The sequence below is a fragment of the Sciurus vulgaris genome (assembly GCF_902686455.1).
Source record: "Sciurus vulgaris genome assembly, chromosome: 12".
NCBI lineage: Eukaryota > Metazoa > Chordata > Mammalia > Rodentia > Sciuridae > Sciurus > Sciurus vulgaris.
Genome location: NC_136473.1, coordinates 60,931,067 through 60,951,902, shown reverse-complemented (window position 1 = coordinate 60,951,902; position 20,836 = coordinate 60,931,067). Strand labels below are relative to the sequence as shown.

General features: G+C 40.8%; 1 protein-coding gene and 1 pseudogene across 2 annotated transcripts; one reads left to right on the top strand and one right to left on the bottom strand.

Annotated features, from left to right (window-relative positions):
- The first annotated feature begins 4,267 nt into the window (after positions 1 to 4,267).
- On the top strand, positions 4,268 to 13,168 carry DEGS1 (delta 4-desaturase, sphingolipid 1). The gene is made up of 3 exons (XM_079105991.1): positions 4,268 to 4,846; positions 9,521 to 10,263; positions 12,297 to 13,168. The coding sequence occupies exons 1-3, from the start codon at positions 4,765 to 4,767 to the stop codon at positions 12,441 to 12,443; spliced, it is 972 nt and encodes a 323-aa protein (XP_078962117.1). The 5' UTR covers positions 4,268 to 4,764; the 3' UTR covers positions 12,444 to 13,168.
- A 4,819-nt stretch (positions 13,169 to 17,987) lies between these two features.
- LOC306641962 (elongation factor 1-beta-like) lies at positions 17,988 to 19,599 on the bottom strand (annotated as a pseudogene). The gene is made up of 2 exons: positions 19,557 to 19,599; positions 17,988 to 18,684 (listed from the first exon to the last, which is right to left on the bottom strand). The product of its transcript is annotated as an elongation factor 1-beta-like (transcript).
- Between the last annotated feature and the right edge of the window lie 1,237 nt (positions 19,600 to 20,836).

Sequence of the window (20,836 nt, the reverse complement as noted above, 5' to 3'; positions counted from 1 at the left end):
TTAAGAGTGACTTCCCACATTGTCCTTCCTGTCCACATTACCTCTCAACTCTTGTCCCCTAGGTAACCAATGCCCTGTAATAAATTTCTTGTTACAAATACCTGGAATGGTGTTTATTTTCTGGTTAGACCTTGACCAAGACACCAGTACCTCCTTTTCTGTTAAATCCTTCTTTATTTCTTCTGCTTAGTTTTCTGTTCTTCCTGTTTTTGTTTTTTTTTTTTTATTTTATGAGTGGTAGGGATGGAACCCAGGATCTCACACATGCTGGGCAAGTGCTTTACCACTGAGCTACAAATACTTCCAGTTCCCTTTTCTTCTTATTATAAAGTTCTTCATATACTTTAAGTACTAACCCTTTACTGATTTTGTGTACTGGGAATATCTTCTCTGTTTGTGATTTGTCTTTTTACTTTGCATTTTGTTGAAGTTATTCGATTACATAATTTATTTTTCAAATGCTCTTTCTTGATGGTTTGTGCTCTCTGCATCTTAAGAAATCCTCCTCTGAACTTCCCTAAAGAACATATTCTCCTAAATTCCAAAGTTTCTTAGTTTCATCTTATACATTTAAGTAATAAAATAACTTGAACTAACATGAGTTGGGTTCAATTTCATATGAAAATTCTTCCCTTTCTTCACTGATCTTCTAGTTATACATGCTGACAGGATTTATTTCTGGATCCTATTCTGTCCTACTACGATGTGCTTTGTTCCAGAATTAATATTATGCTATCTGCTACAGACTACGAGTTGGTGCTGCCACCACCATTCATGTGTTGAAACCTAACTCCTAATATGGTATTAGGAGGCGGGGTGCTTGGGAAGTGATTACATCATAAGGGTGGAACCCCCATGCATGGGATTAGTGCCCTTATGAAACAGACTCCAGAGAGCTGTCTTCCACCTTCCACTTCAGGAGGACACAGAGGGAAGATGCCAGGAAGAGCCTTACCAGACACAGAAATTGTCGGTGTCTTCATCATGGACTTGCTGGCCTCCAGAACTGTAAGAATAAATTTCTATTGTCTATCAGCCACCCCCAGTCTATAGCAATGTGCTAGAAGAGCCTGAACAGATTAAGACACTTTCTTTACTATAAATTAAAGCTGTATACAAATCTTAGTATTTGGCAAAGTAAACCACCTTACCTTGTTTTGTTCTGGATTTGTCTTAGGGGTTCTTGATCCTTCCATTCTTCCATCTCTACATACATACACACACACACACACACACACACACACACACACACACACATATTTGATCTTGAAGTTCTCATAAATCTTGTTAAATTTGTTTCTAGGTACATTTTTATGTTACCATAAGTGCCTTCTCTTTAAATCTTTGAACTGGTTGTTGCTGGTGTATTAAAGTACAAAATTTTGTTTGTACATTAATTTTCCACCTAATAACCTTGTAAAATTCTTTCATTTTATTCCAAGAATTCAATTCTATTGGATTTTCTACACAGTTATTGCCAATAGATGTTAAATTTTATCAAACCTTTTTTCTGCTTCTTTTGAGACCTCCATACAGTTTCCTCATGCCATCTGTGCTTCTACCAATACTGCATTCCTGCTAAGTTGAGACACAGGCAAGCAGAAGGTATGAATGCCTGCCTGGCTTTCTTGGTATAACCAGAAAGCCTAAAATCTCAAAGGGCAGCCATGTTTGCAGTGTGCTTAAGCACTTACATTATTGATTACATTAGTAATCAATAAGGGAAATGTATAACTGACAGGCCTGAGGACAATCCCACAGAACCATGTAGAACCCCTCACAGAAAAGGAAATCAGCTGAGAGTGAGCATTGCTCCAAAGAAGGGAGGCCCCAAGTCCTGAGAGGTCTGTGTACTGGAAGGAATAGGGACCTAGGGGAGACAGGTCCAAACTCTGGCTGGAGACCACATGGGACTAAAGATGCCAGCAGTAGGTGGGAGCACATGATGTCCCCAAGATTGGGTAGGCCCAGCTACACAGAGTGAGGCCAGTTGAGCAGAGGACATACAGGCAAGATGGAGTGTTTCTCCTACTACACTAGGTCCACTTTAGTTAAAAACAAATCTGTGAATGTTTTAATTGTAAATTCAAATGTGCTTTTATAATCCAATAATATATTTTAAAAATATATAAGAAAAGATATAAGTTGGCAATTAATTGTGGACTGGGTTTGTTACTTGATGTCCAGAAACAGATATAATATTGTGCTTAAGGTTTGTTTGAAATGAATAAAGTATTTTTAATTTCTCCTCTTTTTTTTTTTTTTTTTTTTTTTTTTTTTTTTGGTACTAGGGATTGAACTCAAGGGCCCTCAACCAGTTAGCTACATCCCCAGCCCTATTTTGTATTTTATTTAGAGACAGGGTCTCACCTGAGTTGCTTAGCACCTCACCGTTGTTGAGGCTGACTTTGAACTCACAATCCTCCTGCCTCAACCTCCCAAGCTACTGGGATTACAGGCAAGCGCCACCATGCCCAGCTAATTTCTCTTCTATGAATTTAAACTGACAAAGCTTCCCACAGCTACTACCTTTCAACATCATTATTAGATCTCAATTAAATCATTATTGAAATGGTCATAAAAATGATTTGCTGATTTAAAGATTAAGCAAATGGAAAAGGAAACAATTGTGTGGAAAAATGTGTCAGTTTCAAAAGTATGGTTGCTCTCATCTCAAATTTCCTAATATCAACTGGAACTATTCAGATTTACCACAGCTTTTAACAGTAGACTGGACAGTGTCTTTCCAGAAGAACTGGTATGATTGCCTCACTAAAAATTACTTGGCAAAAGTAAGAGAAAGATGAAAGAGCTAGATAATGTATTAACAATTTTTAAACTCCAAAGCATTGTATTTGTACTTCTCTTAATTATCTTTTTGGCTATGCTTACATTTTAAGAAATTTTAAAAATGCAAACTGATTTAGCATGCCTAGATGTAATTAAAGTAGCTGTCAATCCCTACAACAATTCTGTAGCTCAAAATCTCTCCTTTTTCTATAAATGTCAAAAAATCCACATTTTTATTTTCATTTCAAATATGAAAGGACTAAGAGGGAAAAAAATTCCTTCCAGACCCCCTCCCCTACTTATTTTACCACAATGTAACTATTTCTTGCTTACATAAACATATTTTATACATATCCAAGGAAACACACGTATGTATTATAAATACACACCCCTCCCTTCATACCTGCTGTTTTGCAATTTAACAGTACATTTTGCAGATCAATTCATATAAATACATAAAGAAATTCCACAATTATTTTAGTGGTATCATAGTGTAACATTATATGATAATTACATGTACTATAGTTTAGTTGTAGTTTTTTTTTTTTTTTCTGATAGGAATCTGTAAATGATAAAAGCTCTTTTAAGAAACGATAACCATAATACTATTATCATTCTTAAATGTTAATGATAATTTCTTAATTCACCTCTCCAATCAAAAATTAATGATCTCACATCAAACTTTTTAAACTACTTGAGTCAGAATCTAAATCAGGTCAACACACTGGAATGAGTTCATTCATCTTTTAAGCCACAGTTAATCTATAGGTTTCCCTTCCTTTATTTATTTAAAAATCCAGGAGTTGTGCTATAAGGTTTCCCAGTTAGATCTTGCCAATTGAATTCCTGTGGTGTGGTTCAACATGTTCATCTGTTCTTTCTAGTTTCTATACATTAGTAGTCCAACCTAGGGACTTGATCAGATTTGGATTGTATATGCTGTGGTATGTGTATGGGTGGGGTGGGAGTGTGCTTTGGTGTTTGTACGCTGTATGTGTGTGTTTACGGTGTGTTCTTTTATTAGGAGGTACAGCATGTCTGGTTATCTTTGTAATCTTAGTACAAGATTCTTTCTTTTTTTCCCTTTCTTGCTTTTTTTTAAAAAAAAGTGCTGGGGCTTGAACAGAGGGCCTTTTGCCATGCTGATCTTATGTTCTACCACTGAGCTACACTCCTGTCCCTAAAATTTCTTTTCTGATGGAGAAGTGGTAACTAATTTTGAAACAAAATGTTCCCTCTTTCAGGGAGAGGTTGTGGTTGATGACTTCTGTGACACACAGGTGCAAGGTTGAGCAATCACGTTGTAACAGAAATAACATCAGAATGACAAATTCCATACCCTTTTCCCCCCTCAAAATTTGTGCTTTTTTTTACTTGATTAATTTCTAGTTGCCACACACTCATATCTTTCAATGCATCATTTCCAGAACGCAGCCAAAGGGAAAAAAAAAAAAAAAAGGCTCAATGGACAATTTGCTATTAAACATTAAACAAAACTTGTCCCAGCAGCCAGCTATTAACGCCCAAGAGCCTCCTGACGCGATGGGGCTGCAGCGCCTCGGGGTATTTCCTCGCTCTCCACCCCCGCACCACCCCCGGAGGCACTAAAGCAGCAGCCTCATCTAACTGGAGCCTTTTTCTTCCTTTTTCACCTTTTCCTGGGCGCAGCGCCGGCACCTGCAGGGATTCCAAGGGCTCCGCGAGTCCCAGAACCTCAGGCGCGGGCGGTAAAAAGCGGTGGAATCCCGGCCCCGCGCGGGGAACTCGGACGCGGCGCCCGGAGGCAGCCTCTCCCCACCAGGCTGGGGGCGGGGCGGGCCTGGGCGGGGCGGGGTCCCGGGCTCCGCCCCTGGTCGCGTCTCGGACGCCGCGCCCGCCGCCCCAGACACAAACCTAGGAGCCGCCGCCACTGCAGTCGCCTCGGAAGAACCCGGCCCGGAGCGAGCGCCGAGAGCCGGCCCGCGAGCCGCCGCCATGGGGAGCCGCGTGTCTCGGGAAGACTTCGAGTGGGTCTACACCGACCAGCCCCACGCTGACCGGCGCCAGGAGATCCTGGGTGAGGACCGGCGGCGCCCCGTTATGTGCGTGCATGGCCCTCGGCGCGGGCCCTGCGCGGCCCAGGGTGCCCGAGGCCCGTTACCAGCCCGCTTCGCGCGCGTCCCGCCGCAGCTCCGGCTCTCTGCTCTTCCGCTCGCGCTGCAGAGGCCGGTGTGAGGCGCCGGGCCAGGCTTCGGGCCCAGGCGCGCGGGGAGGCAGGGGGTCCCGCGCGACCTCGCGCGCTGCTCGTGCCCTTCCGAGAAGAGGCGCGGGCGCGTCCCCGAGCGCAGACTCGCAAGCCGGGCCCAGCCGACCGGTTGGGGCCACGGGTCGGCGGAACCACCCCTGGCCACCCCTCCAGCCGGAAGATCCTGTGCTCGGTGGGCGCCGTTGCTGCCGCCGGCTCCCTGGAGAAGCCGGGCTGCTGGCGTGTGCGGTGCAGGGCGTGGTCCTGCGGCATCCCGGGGCCACTTGAGCCACGCTCACGTGGTCCAGTGCGGAGGGCAGTGGGGGCGAGGGACCTGTACCTGACCTTGAGACCTAGCGTCTTCTTAGATCGGACGGCTCCCCGCGTGCTTCTCCTACAAGCCCGGGGCGCAAGAAGGGTAGAATTCATAAGGCATTTTTACTCCATCCCGGTTTGGTGGAAGAAAAGACTGAAATATGGAAGACTTGCCAAATAGACAAGATATGCCCCATAGCCTGTAGGTTTCCCGATTGATTGCTAATTTAGGCCTTTTAGGCCAAACTAACTTAGGCCTTGCCTAACTGGAGTATTTGGGCCCTCTGTGTAACATTTTTTTCCATCCCTAGCAGACTACTCTTAATGATATGTTAGTCACTGGTTAAATGCTTTACAAACATTACCCAGCTTAATCCTCTCTCCTAGAAATTTGGCTAGGTCTGCATTAAATAATGAGGTAAAAATGAATTGAGTTAATGCAAAAAGGAGGATTCTAATCCGTTTAGATTGCCTCCAAAAAATATGTTTTTAATTTTTGCTACTTCTGAAACTAATAGTTGGAGACTTGACTATAAGGAACTCTCTCACATACACAACTATTTCCCTAGGTTTTCTTTTCGACATTCATTTGCCCAGTGAAAAGAAAAATCAAGATGCTGATTTTTGCACGAGTATCTGAAGTTAGAAATTTGGGGTTTTCACAAATAAGTGTTGGTAAATTGCACTGAAATGTTTTTTTTTTTTCCCCTTTCCCTTCCTGGTAAACATGTTCAGCTAGGAAAGTGCACTATCACTGAGTTACAGTCGCAGCCCTTACAATAGATTTTTAAAATTGAGTCCCTGGGAGCTGAACTTTTTTACAGTTGTTTATTTTTTTATTTTTTTTTAAATTTATTTTTATTGTAAACAAATGGGATACATGTTGTTTCAGTTTGTACATGGAGTAACAGCATACCATTTGCATATTCATATATTTACATAGAGTAATGATGTTTGATTCATTCGGTTATTTTTTTCCTTCCCCCCAACCCCTCCCACCTCTCTTTTCCCTCTATACAGTCCCTCCTTCCTCCATTCTTGTCCCCCTCCCACCCCCCATTAAGTGTCATCATCCGCTTATCAGTGAGATCATTCCTCTTTTGGATTTTTGGGATTGGCTTATCTCACTTAACATGATATTCTCCAATTTCATCCATTTGCCTGCAAATGCCATAATTTTATTATTCTTTATAGCTGAGTAATATTCCATTGTATATATATACCACTGTTTCTTTATCCATTCATCAGTTGAAGGGCATCTAGGTTGGTTCCATAGTCTGGCTATTGTGAATTGAGCCGCTGTGAACATTGATGTGGCTGTATCTCTGTAGTATGCTGATTTTAAGTCCTTTGGGTATAGGCTGAGGAGTGGGATAGCTGGGTCAAATGGTGGTTCCATTCCAAGTTTTCTAAGGAATCTCCACACTGCTTTCCAGAGTGGCTGCACTAATTTGCAGTCCCACCAGCAATGTATGAGTGTACCTTTTTCCCCACAACCTCTCCAACACCTATTGTTGCTTGTATTCTTGATAATCGCCATTCTAATTGGGGTGAGATGGAATCTTAGTGTAGTTTTGATTTGCATTTCTCTTATTACTAAAGATACAGTTGTTTATTAAGGGTAGTTCTTTAAGTGACTTTGGGTTTTTAGATTTCTTTTTTTAATTAAAATGTATATTTTGCAAATCACTTACACATACTTGATACGAGAATGCACATGCTACATTTATTTCTGTGCTTTATCTACATGTCCCACAGGAATTGTTAAAAAAAAAAAAAAATTCCGGAATATAATTATCTCTTCAATAGGCAGAAAATCAAGGAAGAAAGAAGGTGCTAATTGATGCAAATTTCAACAAAAACCTTTTTTCCACAAATGGACTATCATTTGAACCATTTCAGTTGAAAAGTTGAAAGGACTGCAGTATTTCCCAATGAAAATTCATTTCCAAGCAGGTGTAAATACTACTCAGTGATCCACTTCAAGGGTGGGAGATGGCATGATCTTAGGAAAGATAAGAATTTGGTGATTAAACTATGTCTAAATGAAAAGAGAGATTCTACAATTTCAGGGGAGTGGGGAGAGGCATGTTAGAACATAGACATATTTAACAATCACCTCTATATAGTTTAAATTTACATTTACAGGACTGGGGATGTACCTCAATGGTAGAATTCTTGCCTAGCTTGCAAGAGGCCCTGGGTTCAATCTCCATTACCCCCAAAACAAATGAAAGTCCTGAGGGCTCAGGACTGTATCATTATCAGAGAGTCAAATAAGAATAAGTCACAAGTAATGCTTTCATTACTATTGTACTTTTACAGGGAAGCAATTTTTAACAACTTTATTGAAATATAAATCACATAAAATTCACCCATTTAAAGTATAAAATTTTTTAGTATATTCACAGTTATGAAATTCTCCCTATCATCTAATTTTAGAACATTTCATTATCCCAAAAGAGGCCCTGAACCCATTAGCAGTCCCCATCTTTTCCACCCCCACCAGGCGAAGGCAACTTATACTCTGTTTTGACAGATTCACTTCATTGGGACATTTCATATAAATGAAATCATGCAATGCTTGATCTTCTCTGACTGGCTTCTTTCACTTCCTTTAATATTTTTAAGGTTCATCCGTGTTATAGAATTGACAGTACTTCATCTTTGTAGCTAAATAATTGTCTTTTTATGGATCTACCACTTTTTATTTAGGTTGGTAGGCATTTGGTCTGTTCTCTTTTTCAGCTATTTCAAATAATGCTGTGAACATTCATGTGCAAGTTATTGAATGGATATATTTTCATTTCCTTTGGGTAGGTATTTAGGCGTAGAATTGCTGGGTTGTTAATCATTTCGAAGAACTGCCAAAAGTTTCTCCAGTTGACACCATTCTACGTTCCCACCAGCAGTATATGAAAGTTCAGTTACAGACTGGTTGTGGCTCAGTGGTACAGTGCTTGCCTAACATGTGTTAGCACTGGGTTCGATCCTCAGCACCACATAAAAATAAATAAATAAAACCAAAGGTATTGTATCCATCTACAACTAAAAAAAAAAGAAAAATTAAAAAAAAATTAGTTACTCCACATCCTCATTATTGCCTCTTTTTTTTTATTATTATAACCATCCTAGTGGGTGTGAAGTTGAATCTGTGGTTTCAGTTTGTTTTTCTTACTGACTAATTATGTTAAACATCTTTCATGTGCTTATTAGCCATTTGTATGTTTTTTTGTTTTGTTTTGTTCCCATGCTGGGGATCAAACCCAGTGCCTTGCCATGGCAGGCACCCACTCTACCACTGAGCTATGCCTCCAGCCAAGTTTTTATTATATATTCTGAATACAGTTCACTTATGAGATAGATGATTTGCAAACATGATCTCCCATTTTGTGACTTATCACTTTTTTGATGGTATCATTTGCAACAGAAGAGATTTTGATGTACCAATGTATCTATTTTTTTCTTTTGTCACTTGTGCTTTCGTTTTGGTATGTAAGAAACCATGAAGGTTGAAAAGATTTACTTCAATTTATTCTGAGTTTGATAGTTTTCTTATAGTTAGATCTCTGATCCATTTTTAGATAATTGTTTATGGCCTGAGGAAGGGTCCAACTTCATTCTCTTGCATGTTGATAACCAGTTGTTCCAGCATCATTTGTTGAAAAAGATTATTCTTTCTCTCCATTATATTGACTTCCTTGTACTACTGACTTTTATATACTGTTACCATTTTGTGAAAATTCACTACAGAATCACTTGGGGTGATTTGTCTGAGAGAACTGTGAAAATAAGTTTTATGGTTTTAAAATGCCTACAGAATGTATATTGTGTTCTAGCCTTTGTCAAATGTGTTGATTTAATCATTTTATAAGGTAAAGGTGCTGAAGATCTATCTAAACATAGATAAAACATTTTAATACAAAAGAATGTGGCACTTCTGTATTTTGGGGCTAATTTTTCTTGCATGAATATTAAGTTGTGTCATAAACTTTATAAACTTAACGAATACACCCCTTCCCTTTAGTAGATAAATATTTGGTAAAGTCCTAAAAGTGGGAATATAATGACTGGAAATGAAAGTCTAATATTATGATTGAAGATGAAAGTTAATGTGTTAATTATAGTTGCTGAGTAACGACGTATTTTTCTCCATTCCTGATTTATTTTTGTTTTTTGTTTTCCTTACAGCAAAATATCCAGAGATAAAATCCTTGATGAAACCTGATTCCAACTTGATATGGATTATAATTATGATGGTTATCACCCAGTTGGTTGCATTTTACTTAGTAAAAGACTTGGACTGGAAATGGGTCATATTTTGGGCCTACGTCTTCGGCAGCTGCATTAACCACTCAATGACTCTGGCTATTCATGAGATTTCCCACAATTTTGCCTTTGGCCACCACAAGGCCCTGTGGAATCGCTGGTTTGGAATGTTTGCCAATCTTCCTATTGGGGTTCCATATTCGATTTCCTTTAAGAGGTATCACATGGATCATCATCGCTATCTTGGAGCTGACGGCATCGATGTGGATATTCCTACTGACTTTGAGGGCTGGTTCTTCTGTACCACTTTCAGAAAGTTTATATGGGTTATTCTTCAACCTCTCTTTTATGCTTTTCGACCTCTGCTCATCAACCCCAAACCAATTTCTTACCTGGAAATTATCAATACTGTGGCCCAGATCACTTTTGACATCATAGTTTACTACTTTTTGGGAATTAAATCTTTAGTCTACATGTTGGCAGCATCCCTGCTTGGTCTGGGTTTGCACCCGATTTCTGGACACTTCATAGCTGAACATTACATGTTCTTAAAGGGGCATGAAACTTACTCGTATTATGGGCCTCTGAATTTACTCACCTTCAATGTGGGTTACCACAATGAACATCATGACTTCCCCAATGTTCCTGGAAAAAACCTCCCACTGGTAAGTAAAGGGTTTGATACATATTCTGATGGTTAAATAATAAAATTTGTTTTGGCTTGCTCATTTTGTCAACCTAAGCTGCTCATCAAAGGAGTGGGATAAAAGGGAAGGATATAAATCCTGTGTCTGCCAGGTTAATTCTATAAAGGATAACCACCCTTAAACTTTTAATGGTTAAACTTAGGGTTCAAAAATGTTGAAGGATATATAAAAATATGTTATCTGGTAAAGTAATTCAGAAATAGAAAACTAAGTCCTTTGCAACCATGATTATTATTAAACCACCTAAGATTGTTTAGTTTATGATAAACAGATATCCTGCATAATTGGTCTGCAAAATTAATGGATAGCGGTTTCCAATACTGTAATCTATCCCAGGCAGGAATTCTGTCTTTCTTTTGACCACAGACCTTTAGTATATTGTACTTTTACTGTAATGATAGTGTGGTTTGTAGGGGAATGTCCATTGTAGATACATGTTGAAATATCCAGGGATGATATATTAGGGTTAAGTTGTCACATAATATTTCTGCCTTTCAAAAGATTCAAAAAAGAGAACAAACTTTGTGGGTTTGTTATATACAATTCAGTATACATAGTATACATAGAAAGCAGGTCATAGGGTTAATCTGGTAAAAATAGGTGAGGACACATTAGTGTTCCTTTTATAATTTATTGATTTCTAAATAAGTTTTATATTTTCAAAATAAAATATTTGGGGAAAAAAATAGCACACAACTGTTGGAAGACGGTTGTGAGCCTGTGCTGCGATGCAGTGCTAGCTCCAGCTCTACCTGGTGTCCTGGTGACTATATGGTAGACCAAACAGAGTGTGCAGCCTTTGTTTGCCTTTTTCTGTGACGAGGAAAGTTATTGTTATAATTTTTTAGAAGTAATGTGGTCTAAAGAGAAAGCCAGTCACCCTTTGAACTTGAAGGGGTTTTGTTTTGTTTTGTTTTAATGTAAACCAGTACTTTCACTTTTCTAGAATAGTTCCAGAATTCAAAACTTAATTCAGTCATCACTTAAGGCCCAAAGTACACCTGTGACTATTTACTTCCCTCTCCTTTCCTTGATACCTTCTTATTTACTTAAACTAACAAACATCCCTAGAGTTTACTAGTCTTGCCTTTCCTATTCTTCCTGTGCTGTGTATTGAGGAGTATTTTCTTTCCTCAATAACTGTCTTGTTATTTGCTGCATAACTTATAGTATTTACATTATATATAACTATTGCATGGTTAAAATGTATGCAATAATGGGGTGGGTATTTTTTAACATCTATATTAAAATAACTCATAATTCCCCTACTTAAAGTATACATTTCAGTGATTTTTAGTATATTCAGAGTTGTGCAGCTATCACTGTAATTAATTTTGAAAAGTTGTTTTATATTGAGATTTTTTTATTTAATATTTTCATTCTTTTAAGTTTACTTTTTGCTTATTTTTGGTGTGCTTTGTGTGTTTTTCCATTTTCTCACAACTTTCTAGAGTACATACAAAGACATGAAAGGATTTCTTATTTTAGCATTTAAATTGAACTGGACACATTAGCTAATTCTCTGGTTTTCTTCTAATCCTAATATTCAGGAATTTATTGATTTTCCACTTCATGTCTTTGAAATATTTACACATTATCAACTTGTTTTAATTATGATCATAATCTTCCAGTATGATTTCAGACTTCAAGAGTCTCTCAACTGTAGTGTTTATTCAGGGTCTAAAATGGCAGTCATTTTACACTGTTGGAAAGATGGTATCTTTCTGTCCTAGCTGTTAAACTGATCACTACTGGCTTTGACATAAATTCACTATGGATTATAATCAAGGTTTATTTATACCTGTGTGTCGACTGTAGATCATTCTTATTTAGGAAGGAATTTTTGGAAGTTTGGAAGGGCTAGGATCAAAGTTACTTCCCCTTGGGGGATTTGGCATTTTGTCCTTTTCCGTTTGGGTCCGACATTCACCAGTCATTCTCCATAGGCCCCAGTAACACCATTCATCTCGCTGCCTTTTTTTCCCTTCTAGGTGAGGAAAATAGCAGCTGAGTACTACGACAACCTCCCCCACTACAACTCCTGGGTGAGAGTTCTGTATGATTTTGTGATGGATGACTCAATAAGTCCCTACTCAAGAATGAAGAGGCATCCAAAAGGGAAGGAGGTACTGGAGTAAATATCACCGTGCCCAAAGGAATTCCTCTCTGAAGCTTTATAATAGCTGATAAAGTGGAATTTTCATATTATGAAACTGAAGATCAGTGATGCTTAGAAACTGTCATGACACAATTTCAAACTAGGATCTTCCTGCTGTTACGAAAGTAATCTGGGGCTGAGGATATATGTCAGTGGTGGAGCCCTTGCCTGCAGCATGCCTGAGGCCCTGGGTTCAGCCCCTCCATCACAAGACAACAGGAAAAAAAGCAGCAGCAGCTAATCAGGCGTTAAACAGTCAGCCTTACTCCTTCATGCTCAGCTTTACTCACTCATTGTATTATTGTACCTGGAGAGTCTTCACCCATTTCTGTCATTTTGTAAGCATATCATAAAGAGTATTTCTAGTGTGTTATTTTCACTATAAAGCTTTACTTTATTAAAACAGCTAATGAACTGAGCTGTTAATCACAGTATATTAGTATTTGTTGCATTTTTGTATTTCACTGTCTTTATAACATGGTTACTTGGGTATTAGGGGAAACTTTCTTTAAAATTTCACTCCAAAAAATAATAATAATTTAAGAAGGACCAAAGTTAATATAGTATAAATGATTGAGATGGAAATGTCTTAAACAATAAGAGGAGCTACTTATTTAAATTTTCACTCTTATACATGAGACCTACATTAGTTCTGCTTGAATTCTGTACATCCTAACTCATGAATAAAGTACTTACTGAACTTAATCGTGGCCAGCATCCAACTTCCTTTCAGATGCACTGACACTCTCTTGAACATATTAAACAGCTTAACTGATAGACTTCCACGATCTTCATTCCAGGGGAAACTGGTTGTGGGCTGATGGCAGGTATTTAGTGCAAGGAGCCCAGTATCATGGGCTATTAGACAGGCAGTCCTGATTCCCTCAGATGGGTCACTTGGGGGAATGTGGTGCAATATGGGAAACTATTGTTGAAATATATGGCTGTTTCATAGTGGCAGGCAACTCCCAGGCAGCTGAGTATGGAGAGTACAATCCTCTGGGGACTGGCAAACCTGCTTTACAGGACCAATTTCAACCCACAGTGCTTTGCTTTCCTTTCTGACTCCTTAGCCCAGGGAAATTCCTAGTAACATTGAATCTGTTGCTTAAAGAACCTCTGATCTAAAGTATAGAAAGATAATAGAACCAACTTTGCAATTCAGATTTACTCTGTCACCAAAAAAGTATCTGTGAAACAGACCCATGGATTTCACAGTACAGTTAAACAGACTGTATTCTATTCTCTACCACTCTTCTCCCCTCACCTATAGAACTCTAACCTATGGCTGCAGCTGCCACAGAAGTGCTGAAATCTCTCTGAATTCTACCTAACAGATACATAGAGTACGTTAGTATCCCTCCCCATATTTTCATTTCCCCTTAAATTAACACTTCTTGCTAGATGGAAGTTTCAGAGTTCCTAGGAGGTCTAAGTAGTCTGGCTCCCATGCCAACTCAGTTCATTCTTTAAGAAATCCATCAACTGGGGCAGTAGGAAGGCTGGGCCCTAGAACCTTCAAGGAATAAGGCTTGAGAAATCATGCAGTGGCTTCACACTACTCATCTCTTCTTCTCTCAACTTTGTTCCCCATTTCTGGTCTGATAATCTTGTCTCAAGCCTCAAGGCCTTCCCTGGTTCACCTCCACCCCATAGCCCTTACCAGTCTTTTGGACCCTGAGGACCAATGATTACTTCCCTCTTATCTCGACTCCAATGACACTGTTGTATAAATCAACACTGTTCTGTTCCTAAAGCTCACGTGATCAGTGCTGTAGTAGTTACTTGATAAAGGAGTAAGACCAGTAGAGAGTCATAGAACTTCAGAAGCTTAAACTTAAAACATCCAGAACAGAAGGTCTTACAAACCTTCAGGTAAGTACAATATATTGAAAACAATAGACATTTCTTGAGACTTCTTACTTTTCACCTATGAAAGTGTTTATATGCATTATCTTATTGAAATATCAACACTTCTATAATGTATTAATATTTCATTTTGTAGAAGAGAAAACCAAGACTTAGGGAGATTAAGTAACTGACTGGTCCATGGTCACACTAAGTACATCGCACAAACAGAATCTGAAAATCACACCGTGACTCCAGAATCAACTTTTGGCCAAGCTCCCCAAGGCTTGGTAAGGGTGCCCTGGAACAGCAAAAAATTATCAAAAATGGATGTTCTGTTACCAAATAGGTGCTCACTCTACTGCCTTTGATCACTTCCATGTTCTGGACAGATAATCTGTGTTTTTTCCAATGTTTACAAATCTAAAATCCTAATATGAAACATTCATGCTTAAATCCATAGCAAAATTGCACTCATTCTTTCATTTTATAGAATCCTTACCAAATGTTGCACTGGAGAGTGAGGATACAAAGTAGAACACTGAAAGCTGAGCAATGCATAGCCCGTTCAGCAGAATTCAGTAATAAGGGACTTTACAAAAAAGGGAGGGTTGACATGGCTGGGACAGGGTGGAGGGTGCATGTCTGGACTCAGTACTCTGCAAGTTAGTACATACAGATTAGCATTCTGACCCGTCAACCTGACAAGCTAGCTATTACCTCCACACTTTCCATGAGAAGGAACTGAATGTCCATGTTCAGGTGACTAGCCTGAGGCCACATCTGTGAAAGCCTACACTCTTCTATGCTACTGCCCTGCTAACTTGGAAGGACTTTCAATTTACAAGGAAATGTGCTGCTTCTGGTTAGGCAAATCTTCCTGGAGCTTCAGTCATTCGGAATGAAGGCAGAACAGTCTGATGACCTAAGACTGGGAAGGCCCTGAGAAAACTACCCTCAGAATTCCCTGTGTTACTCTAGCCTTAGATCCTTTCCGTACTTGGTTCTGAGGCAGGAACAGCATGGGTGAAGCCTGCAGAGGGAAGAGGGGGCAGTGAACCATCTGGAGGGGAGGTCTAGGCTGATTAGCTGAGAGCCCCACAGTGGCTACAGTGTCTGCAGTGGGTGGGGAGCATTAGCAATGGAAAATTAGAACAGCTCCAAGGGTTCCTGACTGGGGAAGAGGGATAGGATTGGCCAGTATGAGGATATGCAGGTCAGATCAGGGAGGTACTTCTTGCTTGGAAAGCTACTAATAGAGGAACAAGAATGAGGAGCGTCATCCAAGAAAGGACAGCTTTGCTTTTGCCAAGTTTCATCTGAATTGGCACGTGACTCAGGAAGCCAGTAACTGGACTCCACCGAGGGGAGGTTCCAGGCAGCACCCAGTGGGCACCTTGCAGTTCTGAAGGCAGTGGCTCTCACACACGTGTGAATTGGTCCTCTGGAACTGTGGCTGGGTGGGGCTGCTGGAATTAACAGCACCTTCTGGGAAGAAGGTGGAACCCAAGAAAACATAAGTCGTCCATATATCAGGGGTTACTAGGCACACATCGCTGTCCTTGTGGTCCCTGGGGAAGAGGACTGAATGGATGCTTTGTGAAAGACGGGGGGGGGAATGCGACTGTCAACAGTAGATGCTAAGTCCTGTGGATCAGCACTTTCTAATCCAAGCAGGGCCTCAGTAATCCCCTCCCCTGCGAGCTTATTCTCAAAGGCCCTAACTGAGCTTTGGGGGGGATTTCGTAAGGTCCAGAATGACCCTTCATTTGTCCAGGTAGTGGTGTGAGCCTCACGTGAGCAGCTGAGAATTCTTTTGGCCTAACAGGGTGTCCCGTTCCCGTCCCAACGGAAACGGTAATCTCCCTCCTGGCCATAAACACACACTGAGAAACCCGTTTCCCCTCCAGGCTGGGCACTCCGTATGCTCGGGAGTGGGTTCCCTTCTGTCTTCTTCGGAAGAAGCACATTCAAGTCACCTTTCCTGTTTGTAAGCTCATGTCTGCTTCAGCACCAACAAGGAGAAGGCCCTGCTCCCGCTGCCCTTTCAGAGGCCTCCCTGACCACACACCGAACTCCAAATCCCCACCTCCCAGGGCTGGTTCTTCATGCTGCACCCACCTCTGCCTCCTAGAGTGGGGTCCCTGGGTTCAGCACCCTGAGGAGTCTTCCTTACACTTTCACTACCCAAGGACTCTCCTCAACCCAAGGGGTCAGAGGCCCCAGAGAAGCCCCTGATCACGATGGGATTTCCTCACGGAGACGTGACCATACATCAGCCTGGCATCTCATCCCACCCCCTACCACACGCACTTTGAGGACCCTTTTAGAGTGAAAAGAACAACTTCAGATTCTAATTTAATTCCATCGCCCTTCAATTTGTAATAGCAATTCTTCATTTCCTGTGACCGTCTCAAAAATACATATATAAAAACAAGTCGGGTCATCAAAAACCAAGACTGAATGACAAACTCCACCCATGTGAAGATTGTCCCTCAGTTTTCATGTCCCTGCTGTGTGACACTTTCTGTGTGCAGGGGTGCGCCTTCCCTCAGAGCAGCTGCTTCTGTCCTTGCTCAGCCCCAGCCCAGCCCCAGGGCCATCAGGGGAGCTTTTGACTGCTTAAAGCAGTTTGTAGCCCTTTGTTTCCACTAGGAGTCTGGGGGCGGCAGAGAAGAGGGTTAAAAGAAAATTTCAGACCCCTTAGTCCTTTGTTAAGTGAGTTGGATCTCAGCTCATCAGCCCCACTCAGGTCACCATCCCCTCAATCCTCTGGAGGGGCTCCCCCAGTTGACCATATTAATACATCCATATTCCTTGGTCCCCTATGTTTTCTCCTTTTTCACAGATTCAGGAACAACTAAAACCATGTATTAAGAAAATAACTATCCAATTTAATCCAATTTAGCACTTTTCTCTCCTTTTAAAATGCATGAGTTAAATTACATAATCATAAAACCATTTATAGGAAGAAAAAAACAGACTCCGAGGTGTTAGGTCACTTGTCTTAAGTTGACCACCTTGATCTCACAGCGGTGGCATAAGCAGAACCTGAACTGAACCACCTTATTCTAAGTCGTTGCCACCAACAATTTGTGTCCTCAAAGCACTTCTGTTCATGTATGCAGTGAGGGGTTGGGCAATCATGTGACACGGGAATGGAGGAGTCTAAAGTGTCAGTCAGAGATGCTACAATTGGGAGAATATTCTGTGGTGAGGGCTGGGCCCCTTCACTCCTGTTGTCTCCTGTTGTCTAGGAGATGCCGCGAGCTGTGCCCTGCAACCAGCTCAACTCACGGCTGCATGGAGGAGAAACAGTGACATTGCTCCAGGCCCATCTGGACTTGGCTGCCCTGAAGGTTACCTCGGCTCAAAAAAGTTTGCTGAGTAAATTAATAACATAGGCAAGGGTGTAGAGAGAACTTTAACCTACCTCATGGAATTATACAATTGAGAAGTCAAACTATTTTAGGACTAAAGGACTATGTACACAAATGTGCCAGCTTATCCTCAGAGAACCTAAGTGGGGACTAATGAACCTGATGGGGTTGCTGCCCTGTGCCAGGCACTGTGCTAGTCTTATTTATCTTTTCAAGTTTTATTTTTTTTATTTTTATATTTTTTTAACAAACAGTACTTTATTCCCTTACAGTTCAGAAGACTGAGAAGTCAAGTTTCATTTAAGTGCAATGATCCTGGATGGATTGTAGGTCTCATTAAAGGCAGCCACCTCCATGGGCAACACATAGTCTCAAAGCTGTGGTCTGTTCCATCAGCATGTCTGTTCCAGCTTTACTATCTTCACCATATCCTACAGAACCAGTTTAGAAGAGCCCCAGACCAAGTGATCTGTGTGAATGGTTCTGATATACTGCTCTAATTTTGCCATCTCTGTCTTATCATTCCAAGGTTTCACATCTAGTATGATGGAAGACTTGGCAGCAAGTGCAGGTTTTCTGTCCTTCTTTGAATCATACTATGCAGGACATTCTTCCCTTGGTCTCTTTGCTTCTTTTACTTTCCTCCTCCTCCTCAGAACCAAAAAGATCAATGTCACCCTCATCTTTTATCATCCATAGCTCTACTTCCTGTGGTGTCTTCCACATTGGCATGCTATAACTTGCCCAAAGCTTCCTTCACTCCTGATGGGTTGACCTTTTACCTTTTCATAAGATGTGATATGAAACAATCAACATAGGGCATGACACAAGTCAGCAGGTGGTGGTCTGGGGACTTCTTCATGTACTGTCACATCTGCTTGTAAAGGCATAGACCCCTCAATGTAGCTCTGGCCTGCCAGGTAATCACTGAGCACCAGTGGCCAGGAAGGCTCTTAAGGTCCCCTAAACCTATGCCCTTGTCTGTATCTGGAACTGGATAGCAGCACAGGGAAAGAGCTCAAGAGGTCAGCACCCAGCATTAAGGAGAAAGGCTTTATGGAATATTTGACTCCCGTGGGGATTATCCTCAGGGTGCAGCCAAAGAAACTAATAGGACAGAATAAAAAACTTGTCTATCAAATAGCTATAATTCAAATACAGGGCCTAAATTCATACTCCATGACTTTGCAGAGGATTTGACAGCGAACATTTCCCTCGCATCCAGAGCATTCTTCCTAATGACTCTAACATGTGGGTTTTGTAGAGATCATATCACTTCCACCACTCCCAGGAACAGGGGAGCAGGCCAGCCATGAATCACAGCAAGGGTGGGAGTGGGTCATGGGGTGTGCAGTCTGTCAACTCCTCAAGCTCTTTCCACAATCAACTGCTCAGAAGGTGCTGAGTCAGAAGTCAGGTCAGGAGCTTGTGGCCTGGAGCTCACCCTTAACCAGTTTTCAGATCTAGCACAGGCACATGGATTGTCCAAACTCCACAAGTCTGCAAAGCCCAGTTTCAATCATGCAACTGCTCTGCTAGGAGAAGAGGTCAACCCAGTGAGGCCCAGTTTGCCAACAAGCAAGAAAGGTGGCCATCTGAACATTGTGAGATCCCAAACCAGAGGACTCCTCATGACCAGGAAGATGACTAGCTGCTGCTTAACAAGCCTCAGCAGTCAAACCCAGTCCCAGGGCACAGGAAGAGCCCTGGTCTGTGAGTGCAGAGGGAGGATGTCAGAGCAGCCATGGGGGTGAAAGACGGGATCTGCATGGCCTGTGTGACTGGAGCAGCTAGGTACTCTGAGTTTTTCTGCTAGCCTACCTCCCAGACTGCCATGACTTGGCGATCACGGGAGAAGGACACACACTCTTTGTCCCCTGCGTGGGCTTTGGTTGTGCTGGTTCCCATTGCCAGAGGGCATAGTAGCTGTCATTTGAAAGGTCCAGCAGCTCAGGTTAGGTTGCAGTTAATGCTTGATGGCCAAATTTTTGTCTGAGTATTTTTTGGGGGGTGTCTATTTTTCTTTCTTTCTTTCTTTCTTTCTTTCTTTCTTTCTTTCTTTCTTTCTTTCTTTCTTTCTTTCTTTCTTTCTTCTTTTTTATAAATTTGTGGTACAATACACAAAACAAATTATACCATTGCTACACTTTTTCACTTTTTTGTTTTTTTAGCTATAGATGGCAACAGAGTGTATTTTGACATATTATTCATATGAGGAATATAACTTATTCTAATTAGGAGCCTAATTAAAGTAGCTGTCAATCCCTACAACAATTCTGTAGCTCATAATCTCTCCTTTTTCTATAAATGTCAAAAATCCACATTTTTATTTTCATTTCAAATATGAAAGGACATCATGTAGAGTTTCACTGGTCTATTCTAATTAGGAGCCCATTCTACTACATGATGTGGTTTCACTGGTCGTGTATTCATATATAAACATAGGAAATTATGTCCAGTTCATGCTGCTGTCTTTCCTATTCCCAACCCAATCCCTTCCCTTCACTCCCCTTTAACTAATTTAATGAACTTCTACCCCTCCCCATTGTGTAAGCACCAACATATCAGAGAGAACATTTGGCCTTTAGTTTTTTGGGAATGACTTATTTCACTTAGCATGATGGTCTCCAGTTACATCCATTTACCAGCAAATGTCATAATATCATTCTTCTTTATGGATGAATAATATTCCATTTTTTTATATACTGCATTTTCTTTACCCATTCATCTCTTGAAGGGCACCTAGGTTGGTTCCCAGGCTTAGCTATTGGGAATTAAGGTGCTATAAACATTGAATGGCCACAACACTGTAGTATGCTGATAATAAGTCCTTTGGGTTTATATCAAAGAGTGGAATAAATGGATCAAATGGTATTTCCATTAAAAGTTTTCTAAAGAATCTCCATACTGCTTTCTAGAGTGGTTGCACCAATCTGCAGTCCCACCAGCAATGTATGAGTATACCTTTTCCCCCACATCTTTGCCAACATTTATTGTTACTTGGATTCTTGAAAATTGCCATTCTGGCTAGAATGAGATGAAATCTCAGTATAGTTTTAATTTGCATTTCTCTAATTGCTAGAGATGTTGAATATTTTTCATATATTGTTGACCATTTGTACTTCTTCTTCTTTGAGGTGTCCAT

What these genes read in the sequence shown, in the direction of transcription:
- DEGS1 (XM_079105991.1), top strand. Translation starts at nt 4,765, where the DNA reads ATGGGGAGCCGCGTGTCTCGGGAAGACTTCGAGTGGGTCTACACCGAC. An exon ending in CCGGCGCCAGGAGATCCTGG is followed by an intron (nt 4,847 to 9,520) that starts GTGAGGACCGGC and finishes TTTTCCTTACAG; the next exon opens with CAAAATATCCAGAGATAAAA. An exon ending in CTGGAAAAAACCTCCCACTG is followed by an intron (nt 10,264 to 12,296) that starts GTAAGTAAAGGG and finishes TTTCCCTTCTAG; the next exon opens with GTGAGGAAAATAGCAGCTGA.